Genomic DNA, 26,337 nt, shown 5'->3' with positions numbered 1-26,337 from the left:
TTGGAAAATCTTTTGTGTTTTTGGTGGTTTGCTTGACTTTACAATATTGGTGGGTAGATTCCCTCTGTGGAATTCTTAAAAGAAGGATTGTGAATGCATGTAAACCTTAGTGGGCTGTAACCAAGATGAGAGAAGTAATCTATTTGATTGGGTGGCTTAACTAATCAGCCATTTAACTTATTAGCATGCCTGTTCTGTCAGGTCCCAAAAAAGAATTCAGAAAGAGACATCAGGGACAGCTCTGGGAACCAAGACCATAAAGCAGTGTTGAATTGGGATATCTAGAGTAACAGCACTCACCCACCTTAGTAATTCAGAGTCTTAGCTGAGCAGAATCAAAATTATATTAAAAAATTGATCAACAAGTCTAATTAATCAGTCATTATTTATTGACTGACTATAAAATGCAAGGTATAATTCCTGCTGTCAAGGACGAGAATGTCCAGTTGAAAAAGTAGGGTAGAAAAGTAACAGTTAAGTAACCCCCCTCTGCCTCCACAATTCAAGCCAGTGGTATAAGGTTTAATGTACAGGATATGATTAATCATGGCATGGGCAGTTTAAGAACTGCTTTGAATTCATAAGAAGCAGCACTCTCTAACTGCTGTCTTCATTGCAAAAGATGCCCGTTTAACATGTGGAGAGGAGGGACTTGGAGCAGAGCTGCCTGGATGGCTTAGAAGTGACTGGGAGCAAAGAGTAGTTGCAATAGAAAAAGAAACCAACTCAAGTAGAACTGGTGAGATAAATTGAAATTTAGATTAACACAGACTGGGAGAGGTTCTAACCTGAACTACTCAGGGTGATCCCTAGACTAGCAGTATTGCATCGCCTGAGAGTTCATTAGAAATGTAGATTCTTAGGTCCTAACGTACATTTACAGGCTAAGTATTTCTGGGCATGAGGTCCAGAAATCTGTGTGTTTAAGAAAACACCCACTTGATTTGTATGCATGCTAAATTTTGAAAAGCACTACTACTGATAATTTGGGCTTTGTTCCAAGTGACAGTAGAGACCCTTTGAAGGCTTTTGAATGGAGAAGTGACATGTTCTTTAGTGAGCTAACAAGCCAGGGCATTGGGAAACTGCCCTCTTACATAGAAGGGTCTTCAGTGTTCTCAGTTACAGTTCTCACCTACTGCTGCTCACCACCTGAAAGGTGAAGTAGCTCCAAATTGCCAGTCATCTTAACTGTTCTTTGAACTGGTTTCTGCAGGCTGAGTGTAGTTTTTGTCTGGGTAATGGTGTGGTATGCATGCATGGTATATTGCTATAAGTAGGGATATTTTTGCTTTGCAAAACATAAAAGCAATAGCAAATATCTATTGGTGCCTTATAGTTTAAAACATAAATTCATATATTTTCCAACCATTTAAAAAATCAGTTCCCACTATTTTGAATTAGTTCATTTTTTGGGCATTTATCGGGAAACCCAAATTCCATATTAGAAAGCTAATATGGGCTCTTATAAACAGATAAACCTTTTTGATGGGAAAATTTTCCAAACACTATCATCATATAATTATTAATACCAATAACATTACTATTGGTATTATATTGTAATAGCATTGTAATTGTAATATATTATATTGTAATATATTATAATAGCATTGTAATATTATAATAGCAAAATAAGTACATATTTTTAAGTCTTGGTAAAAAGAATTTTGAATATTATTTTAGTTTTACTTGGTGACTTTGGTAAAATAATGCCTTCAAGGCTTATAAGAAGTTAGGACTCCTGCTCCTACTTTGTAGCCCCAGATTAGCAATTTTGGGGTTAATTCTAGCAGTCACCTTTACCTTTATTTCTCACCTTACTGCTCTAATAAGCTAGAAAGAATGGATTTTTCTTACATTTAAAATCCTAACCTTAATTTTTCCTGTAGTGTCACAAAGTGATCCTTGGCCCATGGACTTGAGAGTGGTGTTAGCTTCTGTTACCACAGATCACATGGGTCCTGGCACCAGTGTTTTCCTCCCCAACTCAGAGTACTTTTTTCCCCTTACAGATTCACAGCACTGGTCCAGGCGGTGAGTTTGCCAGAAAGCAGATCACTGTATAAAAAGACATGACACTACTATGTTCACCTAGACTCCAGGTTGACTCTGGTGAGGGCTAAGCGTCCCAGAGAGAAGAACAAATCCTTCAAAAAGCAGCAGAGTTTGTGTTCTAGAGATTCAAGACCACCCCTAAAGTGTAGCCCAAGCAGAGGCTTAATGTGCAGACCTGAACGCACAGTCTTGAACCTAACTAACCCCAGGCACCTTTATTTTTGATGTACAAAATGTGAGCTCTGTTGCCAGCTTTATTGAATGGTGCTGAGGATGACTCCTGGTGGTGGAAAGGGCCCTGGATTTGGGACAAACAGACCTGGGTTCATATTCAAGCAGGACTACTTACCAGCTCTGTAACCTTGGGCAGATAAACTAATTTTTCTGAGCTTCTGTTTCTTTGCAGAAAATGCACATATTAACACCTGTGTTCAAGTTTCTTCCGTCAGTGGAGAAGTAGCTCATGCTGTGCATCTAGTAGGTGCTAAACAAATGACAGCCATTATTAGTCTCTACTTGTTAATTGTGTCCTCACATTAGCCTTAGATTACAATTTTCTAAGAAAAACAAAAAGGCGGAGATGGAGATGGCTTGCTTCAAACCACTAGGTCTCCTCACTGTTCCTGAATCATACCAAGCACACCCCTACCTCTATGCCCGCACGGCTCCCCACGCCTGGAGCACCCAGGCCCTCCTCATCTTGCTGCCCTCCCGCTGTGAGTCCCAGCCCTTCAGGGACTGCTTTCATCAGTTCTTCACCTCTCCTTCACAAATAATGAAATACCATCCTGTGGGTTTAACTCCCATTTCACTGGAGTTTCTCATTCCTCCAACAGGATTGTAGCCTTCTCGAAAGCCCTCTCTAAAAACAAACTAATTGACTGATTTGAAATTTGTCCATCACCGAGCCATATGCTGCCACCAAATGAAGACCTGTGAGTGGAAAATTAGAACTAATATTTTCCTAAGCAGTGTTTTTGGGTCAGGCACCTAAAATAAGGATAATCTGTTTTAGTTTTCCATGAAATAGTAGTAGCTACTACTACTGAATCTTGATTTTACAGATGGAGAAACGAACAGCTCTTTGTCCAAGTTCACACAGCCAAGAAGTAACTGGCAGTCTGGGTCCAGAGGCTGATTTTGGACCACTACAGTGAGGATGTGGATGGAGAAACCTATCAGAACATTTAAAAACAACCTCTAACAAGAGTGCCACAAACAGGGATTGCCTACAGTCAAGGCATGCACTGTTTCAGTTGAGGTTCTCAAGCTCCCAAGTATTGTTTCTCATTCATGGCATGACAAATCTGTTTAGATAATGGATTTCTACATTTAGAGAAACCAGCCACTTATCCGAATTGTCAGCCCTCAGTCTGTATGAGAGCTGCAACTCAGTCCTGAAACTGACATGCTCTCTTTATATCACCACCTTTCCAGGTCCTTAAGAACAAAAGGTTTGTGAAGGATTAAATACAGGCTGTTTTTGTTCTGCTTCTAACAAGCACCTGTGCCTGCTTAATACAGACTGCATAGTGTTGACTGGAGTCTGTGCTTATACACTTCTAAGAAACAATATATATCAGAATCTAGCACCTTCTTCAAGTAGCACAACTGTGATTAAACAATTCCTTGGAGAGGATCCTTTGCTATTACACCAACTATTTGTTTACCTTGCAATACGCTCGGCATTCAGAGTAAACTGGGGCAAAATATGAAGATCAAAGAATTTAATAATCAAAAATCCTTTCACGCTCTAGCTATCATCAAATGAAAGTATTAGTGAAGTGGTATGGAAATCCTCTTCAGCATCCTGGTCACCAGCCTTGCCAGTTAAGATCTAAAACAATGTGATCGAGTGTTCAGAATCCACAGGATCAGGTTGTGTATCCACAGTAGTGTGTTATTTCCAAGTTGCTAGTTTTGCCCAGATAAGCACATTTTCATTTTGGCTATATGAAAGGCATCAGAACATGAAAGGTGTTTAGCACAGTAGAGATGTCAGTCCGATTTTCCTGCATCATGGAGTGGTTTATTTGGTTCTGGGGCAGCCATGCATATATATCCAGCAGTGTGACTCTATGACTAAAAGTCAAGCCAAGTGGGTTTGATAGCAAGAAAAAGACAGAAATGCAATCACATAGTGAAATCATAGCTCTCTAGCCATGGGTGGGAATTTCAGGCCCCTGATTTGATTTTGTATGACCCTACAGTTACAAACACATGATAGAGCATGGTTTCAGCTGCCCAGTAAATGCTTTATTATGGCATTGTTCAAATGGCTTAGATGAGCCCAGCATGGTATTAAGAATTTTGGGGACACAGGCAGGTGCAGGAAACATGGCCCTGGTCACTCCAGGAGAGACCTCCTATTGTGGAAAGTCATGGTGTTCATGAGCATGCACCTTATCCATCAGAGTGCTGGGGTGGAGAAGGCTAGAAACCACTGGTCCAAGAACTTAACACTAGTTGGATTTACCAACACATGAAATTCTCATTAAAGATGCAGAACAAAATGCAATAGAATCCCCAAATCTTCATGTTAGTATGCACCACAGCTGTTGCCTGGTCCAGTGGTTCCCAAAAGTCACTGATCATTAAGAGCTGCCTGGGGAATTTAAAAGTAAAAGAACATTCCCAGGGCTCCTCCAGAGTTAGAAGCTCTGATGGAGAGGCCTGGAAATCTGTATGTTCCCAAGGGACTCTGCTGCCCGGCCAGCTCATCTGGTCCATACCCTCAATGAACAAAGGTTTCTGTTAACAGCCCTGCAAAATGATTATCTAGCCAAGGCTAGCATCCTCAGGCTGGAAGGAAATCACTGCAGAACAAAGGAGCAGGTTCTAATGTCAGACAGAGGGTTGGAGTTCTCAGAAGTCTTTCTTAGAGGCCTCACTGTGTCTTCTACCTGTCGGTCTTAGCTGGGCCCTCTGAGTAACACAGACTGAATTCACCAATGGGTCACTCCTTCCAGTAATGACCAACATGGCAACCCTCCAGATGTTCTAAGACTTCCTCTTCAGTTTGTGCCTTTGTTTGAGAACTAATTCCTTTGTTCATTCATTCATTCATTCAGTTCAGACTTGTTGGCATCCTCTAAGTGAATTTATTGAGGCTGACTGCTGCCACTTCCTTCAGCTGCTCCCTGTAGGTCCCAGCTTCTCCTCAACTTCTGTTTACCTTCCTTCGGACAAACTTTAGTTTCTCAGTGTCACATACGATGCCCAGAGTCAGACACCCCTCTGACCATGTGGTCTGACCCACAGAGTCCAAGAGGAGCTACAGGAACTGTTGCCTTTGGTGCCCTGCTTCTACTAAAAAGTGTTGTGAGAAAAACTAAGGGTCCAAACTGTTGCAGACAGGAAAACTGGAGCAGAGCAGAAAGGGAAATCATCATTGACTTAACTTATCCATCATGTCCCTGTTCCTAGTGAGTCAAAGAGACACGGCTTCCAGTATTCCAACTGGAGAAATAGTTTTATTGAATACTAGATAATTGCTACATAGACCACAGTGTGTGCATATTATCTGGTCTAAACAGATTCTCTCACCATATCATTGTTCCTTGTGCCTAAGATCAACTCCAGCTGCTCTCCAGGGTCACCCAAGGGGTGTGAGGGGGCAGAGCTTTTCTTTCATCTCTGTATGGTGTGATCAACCTAAACAACATGGACACTTGAACAACATGGGTTTGAATTGCATGGGTCCACTAATACGCAGATTTTTTTTTCAATAAATATAGTGGAAAGTTATTTGGAGATTTGCAACAATTTGAAAAAAAATTTCTCTAGCTTATTTTATAGTAAACATACAGTATGTGATACATCTAACATACCAAATATGTGTTAATTAACTATTTATGTTATCCATAAGGCTCCTTGTCAACCATAGGCTTTAGTAGTTAAGCTCTGAGGGAGTCAAAAGTTTTACTCAGATTATCAACTATGCAGGGGGTGGATGTCCCTAACCCCTGCCTTGTTCAAGGGTCAGCTGTGTTTCCATCTAAACAGGTTTAATGTTTCCTTCCCACAATTAAAGGGAAATGTTGATGTATCTTCTCTGTTTAGGCTCAGCTACCTGTATTTGCTTATCTTTAAAACTGTCACAAGAACTTTGCATATTCTTTGGAAAGAAAAGAAAAGAGGAACTATTGTGATGGTGACAGCCGATTGTAAAGTGAACAGCTCCAATTAACTGGTCAGCTGTTTTATATATACAAGATTGAAAAAAAGTATCCTTGATTGCTTTTCACTGAATAAACTGGTCATTTTAATATCAATGTGGGTCACATTCTAATCTGTGATTGGTTTGCAGGATTTTTTTCTAAATAGAATTAAACAAGCAAAGAAACAAAAAAACAGAACAAATAGCAAGAATAGTAGCAGTAACAGCAATAACGTTGGTCAAGGAGTGAGTGATCTACCCCAGGACCATGGGCTCCATTTACAACACCAGTAGGTGCCTGAGCCTCCTGGAATTCAGGCCTCAAGTTTGACCTCTGTAGGTACTTCTTTTTGTGTTGGACACAGGAAACAATGAGGTGACGTCTGAGGCTCTAGAATCAGAGGAGTGGCCTCATGGCAGCTTCAGTTCTGTGGGGGGGATCTCTAGCATCTGAGCTGGAGACCAGAGAGACTCAACTAGTTCTTTTCTGAGCTACCCACGCACTAAGCTGGATGAGGTGGGACACACAAGAAAGGGATGTCCTGAGCCCCAGCTACTGGGCACTTACGTCCTGCTGGAACACAGCAGGCATATGCATGGGAAACAATCAGAATTTGATGCAATCACACACTGGATTGGGATGAACAGCCTGAGTTCATGGAAGGAGTATTAGTTAGGAAAGGACAAGACTATCATGTATGCCATGGCTGGGTTGGGAAAATAGGATTAAAACAAGAATACTTTTATTTCTGTGCTTAAAAACACTTAACAAGGAACATTTCATAGGTCCTTAACTTAAGCTTCAAACAGCAGACTACTGGTGACAGTGGCCTCCAATGAGCGACCGATATTTTCTTTCTGTTTAAATTATCTCTGGTATCATCTAAGACAGACTTGGTCTATGTTGCTACCTTGCCCTGAAAGGGCAGACCAAATTCTAGGTGGACAATGGGTACATCACAGAGCATGAAATCTCTGCAAGATGACCAGGCTGCTGAGATGGGCAAAGAGTTGAGGGGCTGGATTCCTGACACCTTGCTGCTTTCTTGGAGTCTGGGTCAACAGCTAGGGACAGAGAGTGGTAGTCCGATGCCATACCTCAGGGGTGGCATTCAGTGGAGAAAGCAGCCGGTGGGTGAAACCAGGAGGAAGCGGTGCTCTAGGTGACATTGAGGTACAGGCACTGACACTCTGATGATGTCGTGGAGTAAAAGGAGTCCCAGCAAACCCACACCACTGCACTTTTTATGGCCATGTTCCCCATGCAAAGTTTCTAGATTTTATCATTTTCAGAAAGGAAACTAATGACAAGCCATTGTTCTTGCTTAACTCGAGATGCAGCTTTATTCATGGTAAATCACTCTCGTGGGCAGCATTCTGAGATGTAACAGCTCCACAGGTACTGTTATATCACAGGATAGAAACTTCTTTCTCCAAAGATTCTGATGGCTCCTATAAAAAGAAAGTGTTCTCTGATGTATTGAACCAAAACTCTTCCCCTTTCCTGTTTTATACACAGATGAAATACATGGGGCAGGTTGGCAGTAACTTGACATTGTTCCTAGACTGAAGGCAGCTCTCATTTTTTGGGTGAGTTGGTTTGGTACAGTTTTAGGTCACTTTAAACTTGGGGCATCCTGTGTAAGTCAAATAATCATAGTTTTAAGCAGTTAGAAGCAAATATCAAATGCACATAAATGAAGTTTATACCTTTTCAACCAATAGACTGTCATGTGAATTTCTTACTATTTGGCCAGTTCTGATTATGAGAAGGCTTTCCCACAAGAAAACAAGCAACTCCTCTTTTACTCAAAGTAGGGTGGACCCTACCCTCTATGGCTTATCAAAGATTAATGTAAGAAACAGCCATTGTGAAAAACCATTCTATATTTTCCATACTACCATTGGTGTTAATAGAGTCGGCCACTGTTGTAGGGACTTGGCTGAGATGAATGTGACTTTGGGGAAGACCACGGCAAGGTCATCACAATTGAGTAAAGAAGCCTTGAACAACGAGTTGAAAAGAGGAGAAGACCTATGAGGAGACGGGCTGAAAATGTGTGAAAATGATTTTTTTTTAAACATTACGGGGGTGATGATTGTTATTGTTACTACATAGGAAAATATACATCACTAATCCTAGTCATTACTCAAATGGCACTGTCCTTCCCTATTAATGACAGGTCCTTCCCTATTAATCTCCAGGAAGGAGAAAGATCCTCTCTTTTTATTAACTGCACGTCCCCTTTCAACAACAGGTAGTTTGGTCAGTCTGTGACAGCGGCCACAGAAGGCTGTGCCCAAGGTTCACACTGCATGTGTTTTGGCTCGAGAGCTGAGAGGTCCCACTCACTGTTGACTGTCTCGGGCTGTCCTGATGACAGGTGTGCTTTCTGTGTGGCGAAATAAGATTGATTTGGCAAACTGTCCCAAAGCGGTTGATGCTTTCCTTTGGTTCTCCCTAGGAAGTGTAACGGAGAGGAAGGGAGGGTTGCCACTTTCTTCTTTTTCAAAGATAATGAAGCATTTAGGATAGTGGAAATAGGAAAGGGATGGAGTGACTTCAGTCTCCTTCTTCCAGTCCTTTGTGAACTCTGCTTCCAGAGCAGTTCTGCTTAAAGTGTGCTATTTTACAACTCAAAGATTTCTAGAGCTCTTTCCTTGCCACCTGTGTTCCGAACTACCTCCTCTGGCCCACCAGCACCCAGTCTGCCCCCTTGCTCCCTGAATCCGGGGTTTATAGGCACTGTTTCCTATGACCAGCAGCTTTCTCACTTGCCCACTCCCACCCTTCTCACCCCCACATGCAGTGGTCATTTATGCTTTTAACTGCCAGGCCTTCTCTTCCTCACCTCCTAACCCTAATTCAGATTCCCTCAACCAGTTCCTATAGCAATGGCCAGTTCTATCAACACCAGTTGCATTATGGAGAATAAAATATAGAAAGGATTTTATTAACATTTTCTTATAATCTTATATAAGTGCTAAGACCTGGATGACAGGCAGTTTATTCTCTAAGGAAGCTAAGAAGATAATGATCTAGATACACAGGTTTCACGATTTGATTTAATAAGGAGACTTGAGCACATAATAATATAGAACATTTTGTGATGCTTTCTATGGTTTCCTGTGTTCAATTCCTAGTTTCCGTAAATCAAAGGCATGGCTTATGTCATCTTCCATATCCCCCACGCATCTACCCAGGGCACTCAGGAAAGACCTGGTGAATTGACAGATTAAGTGGTGCAGACGTGGAGGGGAAAAGGAGATGATGCAGAGTGTGAAGTGAGGATCCGTGATCCGCTGCAATGGTACATTGGAGAAATCGTTCATCCTGTCTTGGGTACATCAAAGGCCGGCTGTTCTGAGTCCAGTCTTTGTTGGACATGCATGTGAAACTGACTCTAAAGCGATAGAATCTTGGCATATATAAACAGCTAACAAAAGATGGAGAATGTGTGTCTAAACAAACCCAACTGGCAGGCCATGCCATGCAGCAGAGGAAGCCGCTGGCTATCCGTCACACCTTGAAGGGTGAACAGGGCAGGCCTAGTCTTCCTTTCAAAGGCAGGGAGTGTTAGTACCCTGGGAAAATGGTGCGCAATGGGGATCTCAAACACATGGTGTGGCCTGTCCGGCTTGTAGGTCCTTATTAACTATTCTTACCCTAAATGGCCATGACATATAATCTCTTTACTAATTTTACTATTTTACTTGCTGTCATGAGACCGTAACTTTTTAGGTGAGATTAAGGGAGGGGGAGGAGGAATAAGGCTTTTAAAATCTTTGATGACCTCAGAAAACATATTTGCTTACTTTACCAGGAAGTTGGTTTTTTGTTTTGTTTTCTACTGATGCCAAGAGGGGATTAATGAGTAGCCACTGGGTTTGCCAGCTTTCTTTTGATTTCAGTTTATGTAATTAAGCAGTTCCCAGAATGACTTGAGGTTCTCACTCTACATCAAAACATACTTCTTAAATGTGTTAAGTGTAGAGGTCAGAAACAATCCAAACTCACTGAATGGAGGTGGGGGAGAGCGAAAAACTTACGTTGCTTTAAAAAAGGGCCTGCCTTTGTAAAAAGAGTTGATTATGCTTTCTTTGGGGCTGTGCACATTGAGTTGTATTGAGTAGAAATAAGGTTAAAACTGAGTTCAAAATGGGCTTAAGTTAGAATAACTCAAGGTGAGGTTAACAATAGAAGTAACACAGGGAAACCAACTCTGTTATACTATTGAATTTCCAGCAGCTAGAGCCTTGTCCTTGGTGGGTATCCAAGAACTCACACATTTGACCAAGATGTGCTAGGAACCCACTGTGTGCCAGGCTCACTTTTAGTTATTGGGGATACAGTAAGGAATTAACTGACAAAAATGCCTCCCTCGTGATGCTCACACAGAGTGGATGTGGGATGAGTAGGTTTTTATTGAGTGCCTCCTTAGCTACAGAGCTCAGAGTTAGTGGAGATGGAGGTTGCTAGGAAGAACAGGGTATATTCCTCAAGTAGCTGAGCATCTCACTGGGAGGTGAAGACATCTGTCCACAGGACAAAAGAACTGCTCAAAGCTGTAAGTGACCACTGGGTGCTGATACAGGCAGACCCTCTGAGGGTAAGATGGGCACAGTGGGCACTCATCTCTGGACTGCACAGGATGGAGGCTCGCTGCAGCAGGCTGACTTATCTTTAGCTCCCTAAGCAAGAAGAATTTGCAGACACAATATCAGAGCACTCTTTGGTTCTATTCCTCTCTTATTGCCCTGTTTTTAGTTCTTCTACCTGCACGATGATTATTTTTAAAGGGAATTATATTAGCATTTCTTCTGGGTTGGAATAATTTCCTGCAAACAAGGCAGAATTACTAACAGTTCCTGTCCTTTTGAAGCATATGGACTAGTGGGGGGGAAGGCCTTAAATCAATTATACAAATAAAACCCCCACTCTGCTGAGTGTTACAGTGGAGCACTTAGCACCCAAGAGGGGGATTTGACCTTGTCAGAGAAGTCAGGGACAGCTTCCTAGAAGAAAAGATGGCTGCACTGAAATCTGAAGGGTGAGGAGGGATTATCCAGGTGAAGGGAGAGGGACAACATTACCAGCAGAGGGACCAGCATGAGCAAAGGCCCTGTGACAGGAGAGAATTTGCTGTTGGGACAGTGGAAGAGAGATGATCAGAAAAAGAGGTAGGCCATACAGGCCATGAGGCATATTAAGGAGTTTTCTCTTTAAGAGTAATGGGAAACCTTTAAAAGAATTAATAGAATGAGGGGAGGAAAGATGGGCTGTCATCAGAATTACTCTGCCTATAGAGGGATCAGCATTGGGTGAGGGGCTGGGGTCAGGGTGAGAGTATTGGTAAGAGGGCACTTGTAAGAATCTAGACAAAAGATGATAATTGCTTAGGCCAGAATAGTGACCATGAAGTAGCAAAAATAAAAAGCAGACAAATGTAACAGGTACAAGAATATTAAGTACAGAGATACAGTAGTAAAAGCAATAGGCCTTGGCGATGGATGTGACAGATGGTGGAGAGGGAGGTATTCGTAATGACTTTCAGGTTTCTGACTTGCACAGTTGGCTGAATGGTTGAGCTCTGCCCTGAGACAAGCACCCTGGATAAGGACCCGTTTGCTGGCACAAGATTATGAAGTCACTTGTGAACATACTGGGTTTGAGTGCCTTTGAGGCGCCTAGAGGGATGTCAGAAATGCAGTTGGGTAAATGGGTTTGCAGCTTGGAGGAGAGGCCTGGGATGCAAGTAGACATTTGTGAGTCATTAAACCCCGGGTGTGGATGAGATCACTCTGCGAGGGCAGAGTAAGAAAGGGGGAGGGCCTAGAAACCAGCCTGTGGCATTCTGACCTCTAAAGACTGGGGAGAAGAGAAGACTTTAAGAGGAGGCAAAAAATACCCTGCCAGAAACAGAGAAAGATCCAGCCTGAAAGCCGAGGGAAACAAGTTTTTGTTGGAAGAGGAAGCAGCCCGGGAAAAATGCTGCTGAAAGGACAGGAAAAATGAAAACTTGGTAATAATAATAGCCACAATACTGTCAGTAACAATAGTAATAGACAATGTTATGGAGCTCTGATTATGAGACAGGCATTTTAACGTATAATTTAATCCTAAGAAGTCTGTAAGGCAGGTTCTATTATTATCTTCATTTTTACAGCTGAGAAAACTAAGCACAGAGAGATGAAGTCATCTGCCTGAGTTCACACAGCCAAGAAGTAAAATCTGGTGGGAGCTCCACCTCCTCATTCTGCAGCTCCTGTCCTTAAATGCTGTGTGTCTAGTTTTGGGAGAATACAAAATAACCAGGAAGGGGAGTGGAGAGGGGAGGCTTTTCCTTTTTAGATATTTGGATTCTTTCAAACACAGCCAAGGAAATACTCTATTGTTGCTGAAGCTCAAGTCCAAGTTGGTGGCCATGGAATGACATTGCAGCAGCTATTTGTGATAGTGTGATTAGGTTCAGCTAGATTAGGACAGTGCTGAATGCATGATACAGACATCCTTGCCATGTGAAAGGCTCGCCCGGAGTGATCGAGGGCAGTGGTTCTCAGAGGGGCTCTGCAGACGGGCAGCGTCACCACCACTTGGGAACTTGTTAGAGATGCAAAGTCTCTGGCTCTACCCTAGATCTTCTGAATCAGAAACCCTGGAGGGAACAGGAGGCAGGAAGCAGGAATTCATGTTCTCACAAGCCTCCATGTGATTCTGATACACAAATCTGAGAACCAGGGTTCCTGGGGGATCCTTGAAAAAAAGGAAAATGCAAATAACTTATAGTACATATATGTCACAGATGTAAAACACCTTGGCAGAAACCAGATGGAAGAGTGTTTCTCAACCCTGGCTTGCACATTAGAATCACATGGGGAGCTTTGAAAACTACTGATGCCTCAGTCACACCCTCAGAAATTTTGGTTTCGTTGAGCTGGGGTCAGCCTGAGCATTGGATTTGGAAATGAGAATTTGAAGGGGGGAATGGATGATTAAATGAATAGTTGGCAAAGAGGCCTTTTCACTTTTAAGAACAAAATTGTACTGTGGGGAGAAGCCAAGGCAAGGCTTGAAGGGGAAGCACAAGATAAGTGGAAAGAAGCTACACCACAGGCCCTTTGTGAATACCAGTAAAGCTTGAATAATTCTGGAGATTGTGGAGAAAGAGAAAGCAATCTGACTTTGTACCAGTTCTTAACAATGGACTTATTCGCAAAGAGATGCCAATAATAAAGTAGGTATGCTGTTGGAATTGCCTTATAAATTGTGGTTTTTCCTCAGTCTTAATGGAAATGAGTCTACTAATTTTGATTGAAAACAGTATGCTACCATCCTCCTGGGAACTTCACTTAGATTTTATCTCTGTGTTCAGAATGTACTGTACTACTCTGGCCTCGCAAATGTCACTGTTCCCCTTTGCCCGTGAACCCTCCTCCCACAACTGAGTTGGTCAGTGTACCGGTCCCTGAGCATCCTCATTCTGTTCCCACATCTCCACATTGGTTCATTCCTCCCCCCAACCCTCTCATCCTCTCGGGGCCTAGCCCCGCTCAGACTCCTCCAGCCTCTCCCCCAACTCTGATCCAAGAGTTCCCCTTTCTCCTAACCCCGTTAGTACCCAATGTCTTTAAGGCATTTTGCTCTTTTGTTTTCATCATTCTGCCCATTTCCCATCTCTGCCCCCGGATCATATGCCCACCGCAAGGACAGTGCTGGCTTGTAAATTCTTTGCCTCCTGCCTAGCACAGCACCCCACACTCTGTGGGCTTAGAAAACAGTAGTCAAGAAACGACAGAAGAGAATATCATCAGTATCATGGATTGCAGATGAGAAGGCCCTGCTCTGATAGAGTGTGGCCATTGGTCCTTCTGAATGCTGCCTTGAGGAAAGAATCCATAGGAAGCGTGCTAAGGGGAGATTCCCAGAAGACACATCTTCCAAAGTGAAAAGTGGCCCTCACAGCAAGGGGCCCTCACAACCTCATTAGTCTGCATGGCTTTGTATGAGTTCCCTAGGACTGCCTTAACAGATTACCGCAAACTTGGTGGCTTAAAACATTAAGAAAATACTCTCTCATACTCCTGGAGGCCACAAGTGTGAAACCAGTGTCACTGGGCCCAGATCAAAGAATCAAAATGTCAGCTGAGCAGTGCTCCATCCAGAGGCCCTAGGGGAGAGCCCTTCTGTGCTTTCTCCAGCTACCGGTGGCCACCACGTTCTTTGGCTTGTGGTTACCTCACTGCAGTCTCTGCCTCCAAGGGCACATGACCTTCTCAAATCTTCCCATTTCCCTCTAACCAGGGCACTTGTGATTGCATTTAGCGCCCACCCAGTGGTTCAGGATAATCTCCCCATCTCAAGATCCTTCACTCACCACATCTGGGAAGTCCCTTTTTGCCATCTGACATAACATTGACATGTTAAGCGATTAGGACATGAATATCTTTGGGCAAGTCGCTATTTAACCCACCATAAGTATAAAGTTAACTGGAGCCTCCGAAGGAACAGAGACTGCTTGCAGGTGGTGACAAATCAAAGACCTAGGTCTCTTCTCTGTCAATTTTGGGCTTCTTCCACACGACTAAGCTAATGTCTATAAAAGTAAGAGTGAAAGAGGTTTTAGAATAACGCCTTATACCCTAATTCATGTGCTGCACTTACTCATCTTCTCTCATTAGCTAAGTGACATTTTCTCCTCCTCTTCAGGACCGCCTCTTTTTTGTCATGGAGTATGTAAACGGTGGAGACCTCATGTTCCAGATTCAGCGCTCCCGAAAATTCGACGAGCCTCGTTCCCGGTTCTACGCTGCAGAGGTTACGTCAGCCCTCATGTTCCTCCACCAGCATGGGGTCATCTACAGGTAGCTCTTCTCCTCTTTCCCCGGAAGTGAAACAGTGGGGAATTCTCCAGACACTGAACCAGCGCTGGCCCCTGCCCAGTCGGTCTCTTAGCAACCCACGTTAGCTTAGTTGTTTGTTCCAATTTGCCCACAGAGGACTTTCTGGGGGCTGTTTATCACTGTGAATGTTAACATTTGAGTGGCCCCAGGAGATCTGACCCACTGTTTGTGCCAGTTTTGATTGAAAGCCCAAGCACAACATTTTAAAGACTTGGCGCCGGGCGACCTTGGGGCGACTTCACTTCTCTCTGTCCCGCCCTCTTCCTTTACCATCAGGCCATTCTCTTTACTTTTTCCTCCTGTGCCATGAACTTCCTCCCCTTCCTAGCCTCTTGCCACTTCCTGAGTTTGTTTGGCCTCGTTGTCTCCAGCAGATAGAATCAGGGAAGGAGGAGTTGCCTGGGGGTCTCGGGATTTATGATTTGGGGAGGAGGAAAGGAAAGGAACTAGACAATATCCAACAGGAAGTGACTCTTTGCAGATCATCCAGTCCCTTATTACTGCCCTGTCCCTCTTCCAAGAAAACATAAGAACGAACACACACACACACGCACACACATACACACACATACACACACACACACACACACACGCAGATTTTCCAGTAAGGGAGCAGAACTATTTACGCAGACTTTTCTGTGAGGTCAGGAATTCTGGAAGGAGTAAATATTTATAATTAGCAACAAGGACACTAAAGTTCCTTAAGGTTTTTTCAATGACTGTCAATTTCTTTACTTGGTTTTTGCGTCCTCTTTTTTTTTTTCAGTTGATTAGGTAGAAGAATAGCTGACTTGGTTCAAGCCAGCACTTAGTCACTCACCTGAACTTTACTGACGTGCTTCTAGGAACAGTCCCCTGACTAAATGATCTTCAAGGGTTTCTAACTGCCCCCCGCCCCAGGCTTCCCTTCCTACTGACATCTCTTAGCTTCCTAAAGTTATGTGTCTTTCTGCTCAAAAATAGTCTCTTGCTCCTGTGGCCTGCACAATAAAGCTCATACCTTTCAGCCTGCTAATCATGGCCATGCATTTGTCCTATTGCACTTAGCGGCTTACAACACCACCCATTTATTACCTCATGGTTTCCGTGGGTTAGGAGTACCTGGGCCTTCTGCTCAGGGTCTCTGCTGTAATTGAGGTGTCAGCCAGCCTGCATTCTTCTCTGAAATGGGGAGTCTTCTTTCATGCTCATGTGATTGTGGGCAGAATTATTTCCTTGCAGCTGTCAAACTCATGTGGCTTGCTTCTTCAAGGCAGCAGGAGAGAAAGTCTTTCCTGCTTTGAGTCTCTGATGCCAGTGAACATATGAAGCCCCCCCCCCACCTTTAAAGGGGTCACTTGATGAAATCTGGCCAATCCAAGACAATCTCCCCTTTAACTCAAAATCAAATGATTAGGGATGTTAATTTTATCTGCAAAATCCCTTTGCCCTGAAACATCACATGATCACAATAGTGATGTCACGTCCCCTTTTCCACATTCTTTTCGTTAGAGGTAAGTCACAGATTCCACCATATTCATGGGGAGGGGATTATAGGGTTATAGCAGAGCCTAACTCACTGGGGGTCGCCTAAGGTTGTGTCCACCACATCCTAATACACCTTTCTCTCCTCACTTCCCACAGTGCCTTGTTTTGAACCCACCATGGTTCTTAGCTTTCCTCAAACTCCCTGTCAATTCCCAACTTCCCTGTGCTTATGCCCTCCTCTCCACTTTCTCTGTTGAGCCCAGAAGCCTCACACAGTGCTGCCTGCCTGCGTAAAGCCTGGTCCCACCCCCCAGAGTGAGTCTCTCCATCCTCCACACTCATTTGCAATTTGGGGGTGAATGGTGATTTGAGACTATTGCAGTGCCTACCACTCTTCTTTTGCATTAGGGTTAGCCATCCATGGGGATCCTTCAGTATGTTACAAACTCTCTTAAGGGACATTTCTTCTTTTTTAACCCTTCAATCTTCCTATTTTACATGCTCTTCTTGCCTTGCACATAGTAAATAGTTAACAGATGACCATTGACTTCAAAGAGTTTAAAAACTTAATCTCTGACCCCAAAGCCGCTTACGAGCTAATTAGAGATACAGGAGTTAGATATGAAAAAAGATCACCCCAACACAAGGCTGGGCATTGTTAGGTGCCAGTAACAAGAAGGAGAACTGTCATTCTCTGAGACGTCATCCCCATACCACCCCTGTTGGAGTGGGTGTAACCATCGCAGGTACTGGCAGGAATGCAGAGACTGCCAAATGATTTGCCTAAGGCCGTACCTGCCAAGTGTCAGACCTCGGAAGACTTCGTGGCTGACTAAAAAGCCGGTGCTGTGCACCATGAGCTCACGCAAGTCTGAGTCCAGACTGGCTCGTCATCCCACGTGCTCTGAAACTTGACTTTCCCTTACATTTCCAATTTGCTTCTCCTTTCTATTTCTCTAAATAGATGCTTTCTTCTCACCACACCTGTGAACACTTTTGTTCTTTTAATTCTATGAGTCATACTCTCTCCTTCCTTCCCATCTCCCTGACCATTTCTTGTCAATTTCTCTAATACCTTGCTTGGTTCCCTCTCCCCTCCATCCCCATTCTTTAAATGCTGGTTTTCCCAGGTCCTTCATCCCTCTTTATTCTTACTGTAAACACTCTCACTGAGCAATCTGAACATTTGTGTGCCTTCAGCTGACTCCTGTCTGCCAGCGACACCCACGTCACTGTATCCAGTGTCCAGTTCTCCCCAGAACCCCAAATAAGATCTCTCTCTCTCTCTGTCAGACCTCACTCCCAAGCCCTGCTCTTCAAGGCCTTCTTCCTTTTTCCCTGGCTGGTTTGCAGGGGTGTACTGGCCTGACTCACTCACTGCCTCTCAGTTTTCTGCCCTCCTGTCTAACCCCCTCGTCCTCCACCACTGCCCAGTATTATTTCAGAGCATGGGCTGATTGTCACATGTTTCCTTCCCTTCTTAGCATCCTTCAGCCCCTATAAGATAAAGTCCCCTTTGCTGGCCTGCAGGCTCCCTCCTGTCCTTCCTCTGGGGTTTGCTGTGCTCAGCTTGGAGGTGCAGCATGGTGGCCGGGGAGTGAAGGGCACAGGCTGGAGGGCAGATGGCATCCTGACCCACTCTGTGTGTGTGGCTGGCTTTTCCTACCCAGTGGAGATGCTTTTTGTGTTTCTCACAGAGATACCACGTGTGCTGAGAGGGCCCTGGTTGCCCCTTTTGAACCTTATCACCATTATCCTGTGTCTCCCACCCTCTAGGTACTCCAGATTATTTGCTATTTTCCCCAAATACCATTGTCTTTCATTGCCCTGAGCCTTTGTCCCCACTGTCCCGAAACTCCCTTGCTCCTAATCTGCGTCTTGATCAGTGAGTAGTCCTCAGTTTGCACCCATGGTCTCACTGCCTCAGAGTCTCTGGTTTAAAAAATATGTTGATTCCCTAATACTGGAGGAGGGGAAGAGATAAGGCTATAGGGGAGGGAAGAGTGGCCGTGAGTTGATGATTGCTGACGCTGGGGGTCACTGTTCTGTCTTCTTTAATGTATGTTTTAAATTTGCCATAACAGTAATTTTTTTTAAAGAATAGTGCTTCCAGGATAACATTCTTAGATTCAGTAGATCTGGGGTGGGATTCAGGGATCTCTGCTTTTTAAAGCAATTTCAAAGTGATTTGGAGAACATAGGTCTAGAAAAATTCTCTGCTTTAAGGATTGTGTCAAGTGGCCTTCTCTGTGAGGCCTTTCCCAACCACCCAGCCTGTCGAGGGGATGGTGCCTTTCCTGAATGACTAGCATCTCTCTGTACCAGACATTTAGCAGCTTCCCTCTGCCACTCTCATATTTTTATTTATGATACCTATTTTGTGATTGAAAAGGCCACACCCGAGCGCTACCTAGTTGGCCTAAGACGGTACCCTGCTTGTGGGGAATGCTCGCTTGGTATTTATTCTTCTACTCTCTAATGTTCTAGCCTCCCAGTCCAGTGAGTTGCTACCTCTTAGGTCTGAACTTGAACATCTCTTGGAAGCATTCCTAACTTACAACACACAGTTTTTTCCCTTGACCCCAAAAGGCCCCCATTCTTTCATATCTCTCATTTTATGGATTAATGAGGACCATGTGATCTCTATGTCCCATTAAGCTGCTAGCAGAAGGGCTATATGGGGTAGTCAGTCAGCAGCTGGCTGGAAAGTCTATAGACATGTGTCCTTGCCTGTTTGCTTCTGGCTATTATGAAGCCCACGTGGAGACCATATTTTGTGCAATGTGGGGGTTTATTTGGGAGATTGGCAAGATCAAATTTGGGAGGAAGAACCTCATCACTGAAGTAGAGATCGAATTATCCAGCCTTCCTACTAGAATTTATACACAGAGTAAGTAGCGGCTAATTGTCCACTGCTCAGGGACTACGGGAAGGAGTCATTTCTCTGGCTGGTAGCTCATGCTTAAGGAGAGCCCGAGCTGTCAGGCATGCCCTCATTCCTCAGTCCTCCTCTGGGTCAGCATCCCCACGCCAGGCAGCACAGGGCTCTCTCTGTGTGCCCTGCCCAGTATTCCCAGGACAGGTCTGTGTGCTGTGGTAGAAGGCTTTAGCTCCCTGCATGTCCACTCTTCCTATAGTGGCTTTTAACAATCTCTTTCCCCTCCCTTACATGCTGGCACACATTGTGAGAACCGGAGGTTTTGAAGGGTGGGCCTTCTTTCTAAGGTTGAGTCAGGGAATTTTCTCCTCTGCATCATGCTTACTGCTTCTCCATTTTTCTCCCAGCTGCTCATGAGCAGCAGCTGACTCTCAGAGAGCACTCCTCTGTCCATGCAACAGGAGAGAGATTGTGTGATCAGCCTCAGACAGAGAGGGCAGCCGGGGCCCTGGGAAGAGAGCAGAGGCTCCGCAGACAGGAATGTATGTTCTTGTTCCTTCACAGTCCAGAAGCCAGGAGCTGTGCAGCAGAGGGCGGTGATGAATGTGGGTTCTGCCACTCTGGCCCAGTGTCGTGATACTACTGCCTCAGTGCCCTCATCTCTAAAGTGGGGAGAATAGTTGTAGCTATCTCATGAGGTTGCAAGGACTTAATGATTTAATAGATCTAAGTAATTTTGAATAGTGCCTGCCACACAGTGAGTCTTCAATAAAGGTTAACTAATCTTACCACATTTTGGATTGATTTTTATTAAGATGTATTGAAAGAACTTTGGAGAACTTTTATCCAGCCCAGGGTCCAAAAGGTATTCCTGGAACCATATTAGAAGAATGAATTCCTTCTTCCTTCTCCGCTCCCTCCCTCCCTCCCTTCCTTCCTTCCTTCCTTCCTTGGTTCTTAAATTGAATTCTTTTTTTTTAATTACAAAAGTAGTAGAGGAAAAATAAAAATTTAAACAGCAAAAGAAGGTATAAAATCAGTTTCCTTTCACTAGCCTCATAGCTACCGAGGGTAGAACAGTTAAGCAGTTTCTAGAGAATCCTTTAGGAAATGCTGAGCAAGTTACTGAACCTCCTGGTGACTGGCTCCCATTTGAAAAGTTCAGACAATGCCTGCCTTGTCTCCTTCATGAGGTAGTTGAGAATGATGGCTGGAAGTCATTTGGCAGAAGTGGAGGTGAAGGATAGGAAAGCCAGTGGGAAATGACAAGGCATTTTATTCATGTAAAGTATCATTAATGGTTAACGTTTGTCACTTTGAGCACTGAAATTTGGTCTTTATCCAGCGGAGGAGGAAGTGTAAGTGACAAAGCTCTCCTGCTCCTTTACTTCTCCAAGATTTTCAATCTTTTGTGAGCCATCGGCATCACTCACCGAGAGTCAGTCTGCCCTGGGTGCCTGGAACCAGAATTGGGGGGCAATAGGGGGGTGAGAGGAGATAGAAGTATTTTTCTGCTTTGACACAGTCTAGGTCACTCTGTACTCAAGAGGTACTTAGAAAAGGCTTTCCTTGTTGATGGTCGTTTATAAAAAGTCAAATAAGAATTAAGAACAGAGAACAAAGATTTAGTCAAAACTTCAGAGCACTTAATCAACCTGAGTCTTAAATGTTTTGTCCTCTTCAGGACTGGGGAGAAAGCCCAAAAGGAAGGGCTTAGGTGGGATTTCTCCTGAAAAAGCTGGAGACTACTGAGGTCTCTTGCTGTGCTCTCCAAGCCTCCCTGAGAAATTCACACCAGTTGCGATGTAAATTGTAGTTTTGCCTTCCTGCTAGTCAAAAGAAAAAAGCGTGTGCCTTATTTGAAAATGGTAGCCTGCCTTAATCCCTGGAATAATCTCCTGCCATTGGCATAATTAGCTTTTCGTGGCTGGATGACTGCTCTCTAGTCAAAGCCTGTGTGTTAGTAAGTGGGAGGTCTGATATTCAGTCTTATCTTATTTCAATACATTTTCAATCTATCTACTGTTAATACAGAGGATGCAAGGAGGAAGAATTGGGGTGATCTCTTCCTTTTTCTTTCCCAGTCTTCTAGGACCTGGCCTCTAGAAAATCATTTGGGACACTTGGGGATCTTTCTCCCCAGTGAGTGTTCTCAGCTGTCAGAATTCCCCCACCCATTAGAAAATAACTTTATATAAAACTCCTAAGGCTCTAAGGGCTGAGTGTATGATGGGAGGATATCAACTACCACCGCAGTAATCGAGTGTGAATTCTGCAGACCAAGGAGGGCTGCCGAGATCATCTCACCCAACACCATTTTATAGATGCAGAACTCAGAAACCAAAACTGGCAAGTAACCCACCCAAGTTTACACAATGAGTTGTTATAAAGCTTAGATGTTCTTTTAATCAACATATAGGTAAAGAGTCAAGCTGTTGTATAAAGTGTTTGAAGAAATAAAAGTTATTAGTGCCCTCCCTCCCCCAATTTCCCTTTCTACACATCAACACCACTTTCAGTTCTTTTAGCTGACACTTTGGTATAGACCTCTGTATTTCAAAATAGCATGCTTTTATTGTTACTTTTTAGAAACTTTATCTTAGGCAGTATCCAGTGACTTTCCACTATAGAAGTGAGAATTGAGTTCTCTGTCCCACCCACTACCCAGTCACCACCATACCACATCCACACATCCTTCCCAACCTCACATTCTCCTAGTAGTTTACTGTAATCTTGGTTAAATGAATATGCATTTTATACATTATTATGGCTATAAAATACTATTGGGAACTGAGCCATATGATAAGCTATAAACTTACTTTTCCTTTCCTACACATTCTGTTTGTTTTCTCTGGAGATGATAATCATCACTTGTTTTTCTATATAGTTAATTCAACACAAACCCTCTACAAATTGTCCACATCTCCCTTTGGGACGTTCAGGTGCAGCAGCTGGTCTGTCCATTTCATATCCTTGGATGAATTCCACCCAGAGGCTCCTAAACTGCTCCGGGCTGCGTGGTTGCCCTCTGCCTGCCGTGCAGCGTCTTCCTGAGATCTCCGCCCTGTTGTGCCAGTGCTTCCTCTTGCCTCCCTGCTCCGTGACAGCTCCCGTCTTGTATCCTTTGTCTCCTCTTTCTCAATATACTTCTTTGATGTGGTGAAGCACCCCCAGCAGTTTTCTGAGAAAAAGTATGGGAAGTACATTTTTGAGACTTTTCTTTTATATCTAAAATCATCTTTATTTTACTTTCAAACTTAATTAATAAGCTGACTGGGTAAAGAATTCTAGATTGAAAACCATTTTCATTTAAAATTAGAAGGTATTATTCCATTGCCTTCTAAGTCCCAGTGTTGCTATTAAGAAGTTTGAAACTATTTTGATTCTTGATCCTTTGCACCTATTTCTTTTTTTCTGGAAGCTTGGTAATTACTTAATAACATGATGTTATTAAGGCCTATTTTTATCCATTGCATTGGGCCCTAGATAAATCTTTTCAATTTATAATGTCATGTCCTTCAATTCTGTAAAATGTCTTACTTCTTTCTTTCATGAATTCTTCTCCTCTGTTTACTCTTTCTGGAACTATCATTTGGTTGTTGGAATAGTCAATTTGGGCTTCATTGTAGACTAACATGGTTGGCCACTTAGTTGGCCTATCAATATTTTTTAGACCATTCCTCTTGGAGTGCCAAGAGTACCCTGGGAAAACTCCCCCAGTGTCCTGCCTTAAGAGAACAGGCTGGGAAGCCAGTACCATAGGAACCGAGTGACGAAAGAGAGTTGGAGGGCCCCACGCCTGGAATACTTGTGTTCATTTAATTCCTGTTGACAGTTCTGTTCCCTTGTACCTGCCTTGTCTACTTGTTCAACCCTAGGTGGATCTGTAGGCCCCTCTCTTCTTCCCCAGTGGAGAAACCTCTGGAGGCAGGGAAGGGTCTGCACAGAGTAAAGAAAAGAATCTGAGCTTATAATTGTATTCCAGCCAGATATCCTTGTTTTATCTCTCTCCGTATCATTCTCATCTCCAGAGGTAACTGTTACTATAAATTCCAGAGCTTTGGTAGAGCAGCAGGTGGAAAAATCAGCAGTATAAATTTGATTGTTCTTGACTTCACCCATGGCTGGTTCTGGATTCAATTCTTTCTCCACTCTACCAAGTCATTTACCACTTATTCCTTTGCTTTCCAGCTTCCAAAACTGTGTTGCTGTATTTCTTCTTTTGTTCTCTCCATCTTTGTGTATTTAGTCCTTTGTGCATAGTCTTGGGAAGGGGAGAGAAATAACTGGGGGTATTCAAGCTCCCCTCTTTATCAGAAGTCAATAATAATAATAATAATAACAATAACAAAAATACTCACCACAGCAGTGGAGACAATGGCAAGAATGATACCAGGACACTCATTTAGCCTTTTTACAAACCAGCTACCATTCTGAGCACTTTGCACCTATTTATCTTACTTCATCACAACACCCCCATGTAGTAGATACTGCTGCTATCCATGGGACTTATGATTTTTTCAAGGAAGGAGAGCCTGTCAGATCCCACCCCACTGGTGCCACAGTCACAGCTCCCTGTCCTGCCGCTACCAGCTTGCTTTTGCATGGGAAGCAAAGTTGTATCTTGTAGATGGCACTGAGTTTGGAGGCAGAGAATTGGGGCTGAATCCTGACTCTGCCTCATCTTTGTTGTGTTTTCCCTGGGAAGAATACTTAAACTATTTGAAATGCAGTTTCCTCATTGTACCATGGGAATTAAAACACAAACCTCTCTAGATTGTTTTGAGAATTACACCAAAAAACATTTGCAGAAGTGCCAAGTACTATCCCTGGCACCTAGGAACTTCATAAATATTGGTTAGATGAATGGGGAGCATAGAGTTATGGAATCAGAGGGTGTTGTGGATTGAATTGTGTCCCCTCCAAATTCCTGTGCTCAAGTCCTAATCCCTAAAACCTTAGAATGTGGCTATATTTGGAGGTAGGGTCTTTAAAGAAGTAAAAGGTAAAACAAAGTCATATAGATGGTCCTAATCTCATATGACTGGGGTCCTTATAAGAAGAGATTAGGTGGAGTATTATTCAGCCATAAGAAGAAAACAAATCCTACCATTTGCAACAACATGGATGGAGCTAGAGGGTATTATGCTCAGTGAAATAAGCCAGGCAGAGAAAGACAAATACCAAATGATTTCACTCATCTGTGGAGTGTAACAACAAAGCAAAACTGAAGGAGCAAAATGCGCAACAGACTCACAGACTCCGAGAAGGGACTAGAGGTTACCAAAGGGAAGTGGTTGGCAAGGGTGGGTGGGGAGAGAGGGAGAAGGGGATTGAGGAGTATTATGATTGGCACACATGGTGTGGGGGGGATCATGGGGAAGACAGTGTAGCACAGAGAAAACAAGTAGTGACTCTGTGGCATTTTACTACACTGATGGACAGTGACTTCAGTAGGGTATGGGGGGAACTGATAATATGGGTGAATGTAGTAACTACAATGTTTTTCATGTGAAACCTTCATAAGAGTGTATATCAGTGATACCTTAATAAAAAAATAAAAAAGAGATTAGGACACAGAGATGCACCGAAGGGAGACCATGTACCAGGAGAAGAACCATTTACAAGTCAAAGAGAGAGGCACCAGAAGGAAAGAAAAAAGCCCTGCCAGCACCTTGATCTGGGACTTCCAGCCTCCAGAACTATGAGAAAATAAATTTCTGTCATTTAAATCACCCAGTGATTTATATAACAAACTTTGTTATGGCAGCACTAGTGAACTAATACTGAGGACCCAGGTTCAAGTCCCAGCATTGCTACTTATTAACTGTGTGGCACTGAGCAAATGATCTAATCTCTCTTTACAGTTTCATCTGTAAAATGAAGCTGGTAATAAATATAACAAAATAAGGTGGCCAAGCCTGTAGTAGCCACATAAATTGAAAGAATTAAATAAGCTAATGGACATAGGCAGGCCTTTGGAAGTTGTTTGGGGCCCAGTGAGGCCTGGGAAGGTGTAGACACAGCAGCAGTGATGACTAGGTAGTAATAGCCCTGTTTGGGGGGCTCAGGGTGGTAGGTATGTGAGGCCAACTCCCCCACACAGGCTAAGGCCCATCTAGGGCAGGGCCCAGATCTCAGAACTAGGCAGTATATCAGAGAAGGGAGCCTCTCCCTGTTGATATTCCAATACTGTGAGCACTTGGGCATCCTGGGGCAGAATTGTAAGTACTGATAAATGCACATGGCAGGATCCTGTGGGCTGGAGCAGCTGACAGATGGGCTTCCATGGGACAGCTGCCGAGTCTGACTTGGTGCCTCAGCCCCCCTTTTGGGCTCCCTTTGCATCTCCCCATCTTTATGAACTCTCTACCTCCAGTCACTATGGGACCTGCTTCAGCAAACAAGGTGACTTTAGAAACGTGCATTTTGGTAATGAAGTTATTCTGTCCCTCTACCATGTTGTATCATTGAAGGGCTTGTCCTCCTGATAAAGGAGTGCTAAATATTACGGGATTTTCAGGAGTACTTCGTTGTGTGTCCAGGTTTACTTGAACAGAGAATCTTCATTACCCCAAACTGTTCTCTTGCAGTGTTCCCTGCTGATGACAGTATGGGGTGAAGTCACTGTGACATGACAAGGGGGAGGGAGGAGGAGAGCGTGGAGACAGAGCTGGTTGGGATGAAAGCCAAGTTTACATTCCTCTGAGGAAGCCACATTACTGCTGACCAGATCAGAAGTAGAATTCTGACTCTCATTGACATTGGAAGTTCAGAGCAAACAGGAAGTTTGGAAGCAGAGGGAAATTCCTGATTAAATTTGTTTGAGTGTTTCAGCTAGTAGTGTGTGTTCAAAGAAAAAATTATCAGTGACCAT

General features: G+C 43.6%; 1 protein-coding gene across 2 annotated transcripts in view; it reads left to right on the top strand.

Annotated features, from left to right (window-relative positions):
• Positions 1 to 26,337, top strand: part of PRKCE (protein kinase C epsilon) — a 511,493-nt gene that overhangs the window by 414,559 nt on the left and 70,597 nt on the right. For both annotated transcript variants that reach the window (XM_073213595.1, XM_073213598.1), the window contains exon 11: positions 14,922 to 15,076. In XM_073213595.1, coding sequence (XP_073069696.1) covers positions 14,922 to 15,076 — 155 coding nt within the window. The remainder of the gene's footprint in view (positions 1 to 14,921; positions 15,077 to 26,337) is intronic.

Source organism: Manis javanica, chromosome 1 (assembly GCF_040802235.1).
Source record: "Manis javanica isolate MJ-LG chromosome 1, MJ_LKY, whole genome shotgun sequence".
NCBI lineage: Eukaryota > Metazoa > Chordata > Mammalia > Pholidota > Manidae > Manis > Manis javanica.
Note: the sequence above shows the minus strand (reverse complement) of the source record. Positions and strands in the feature narration are given on the sequence as shown.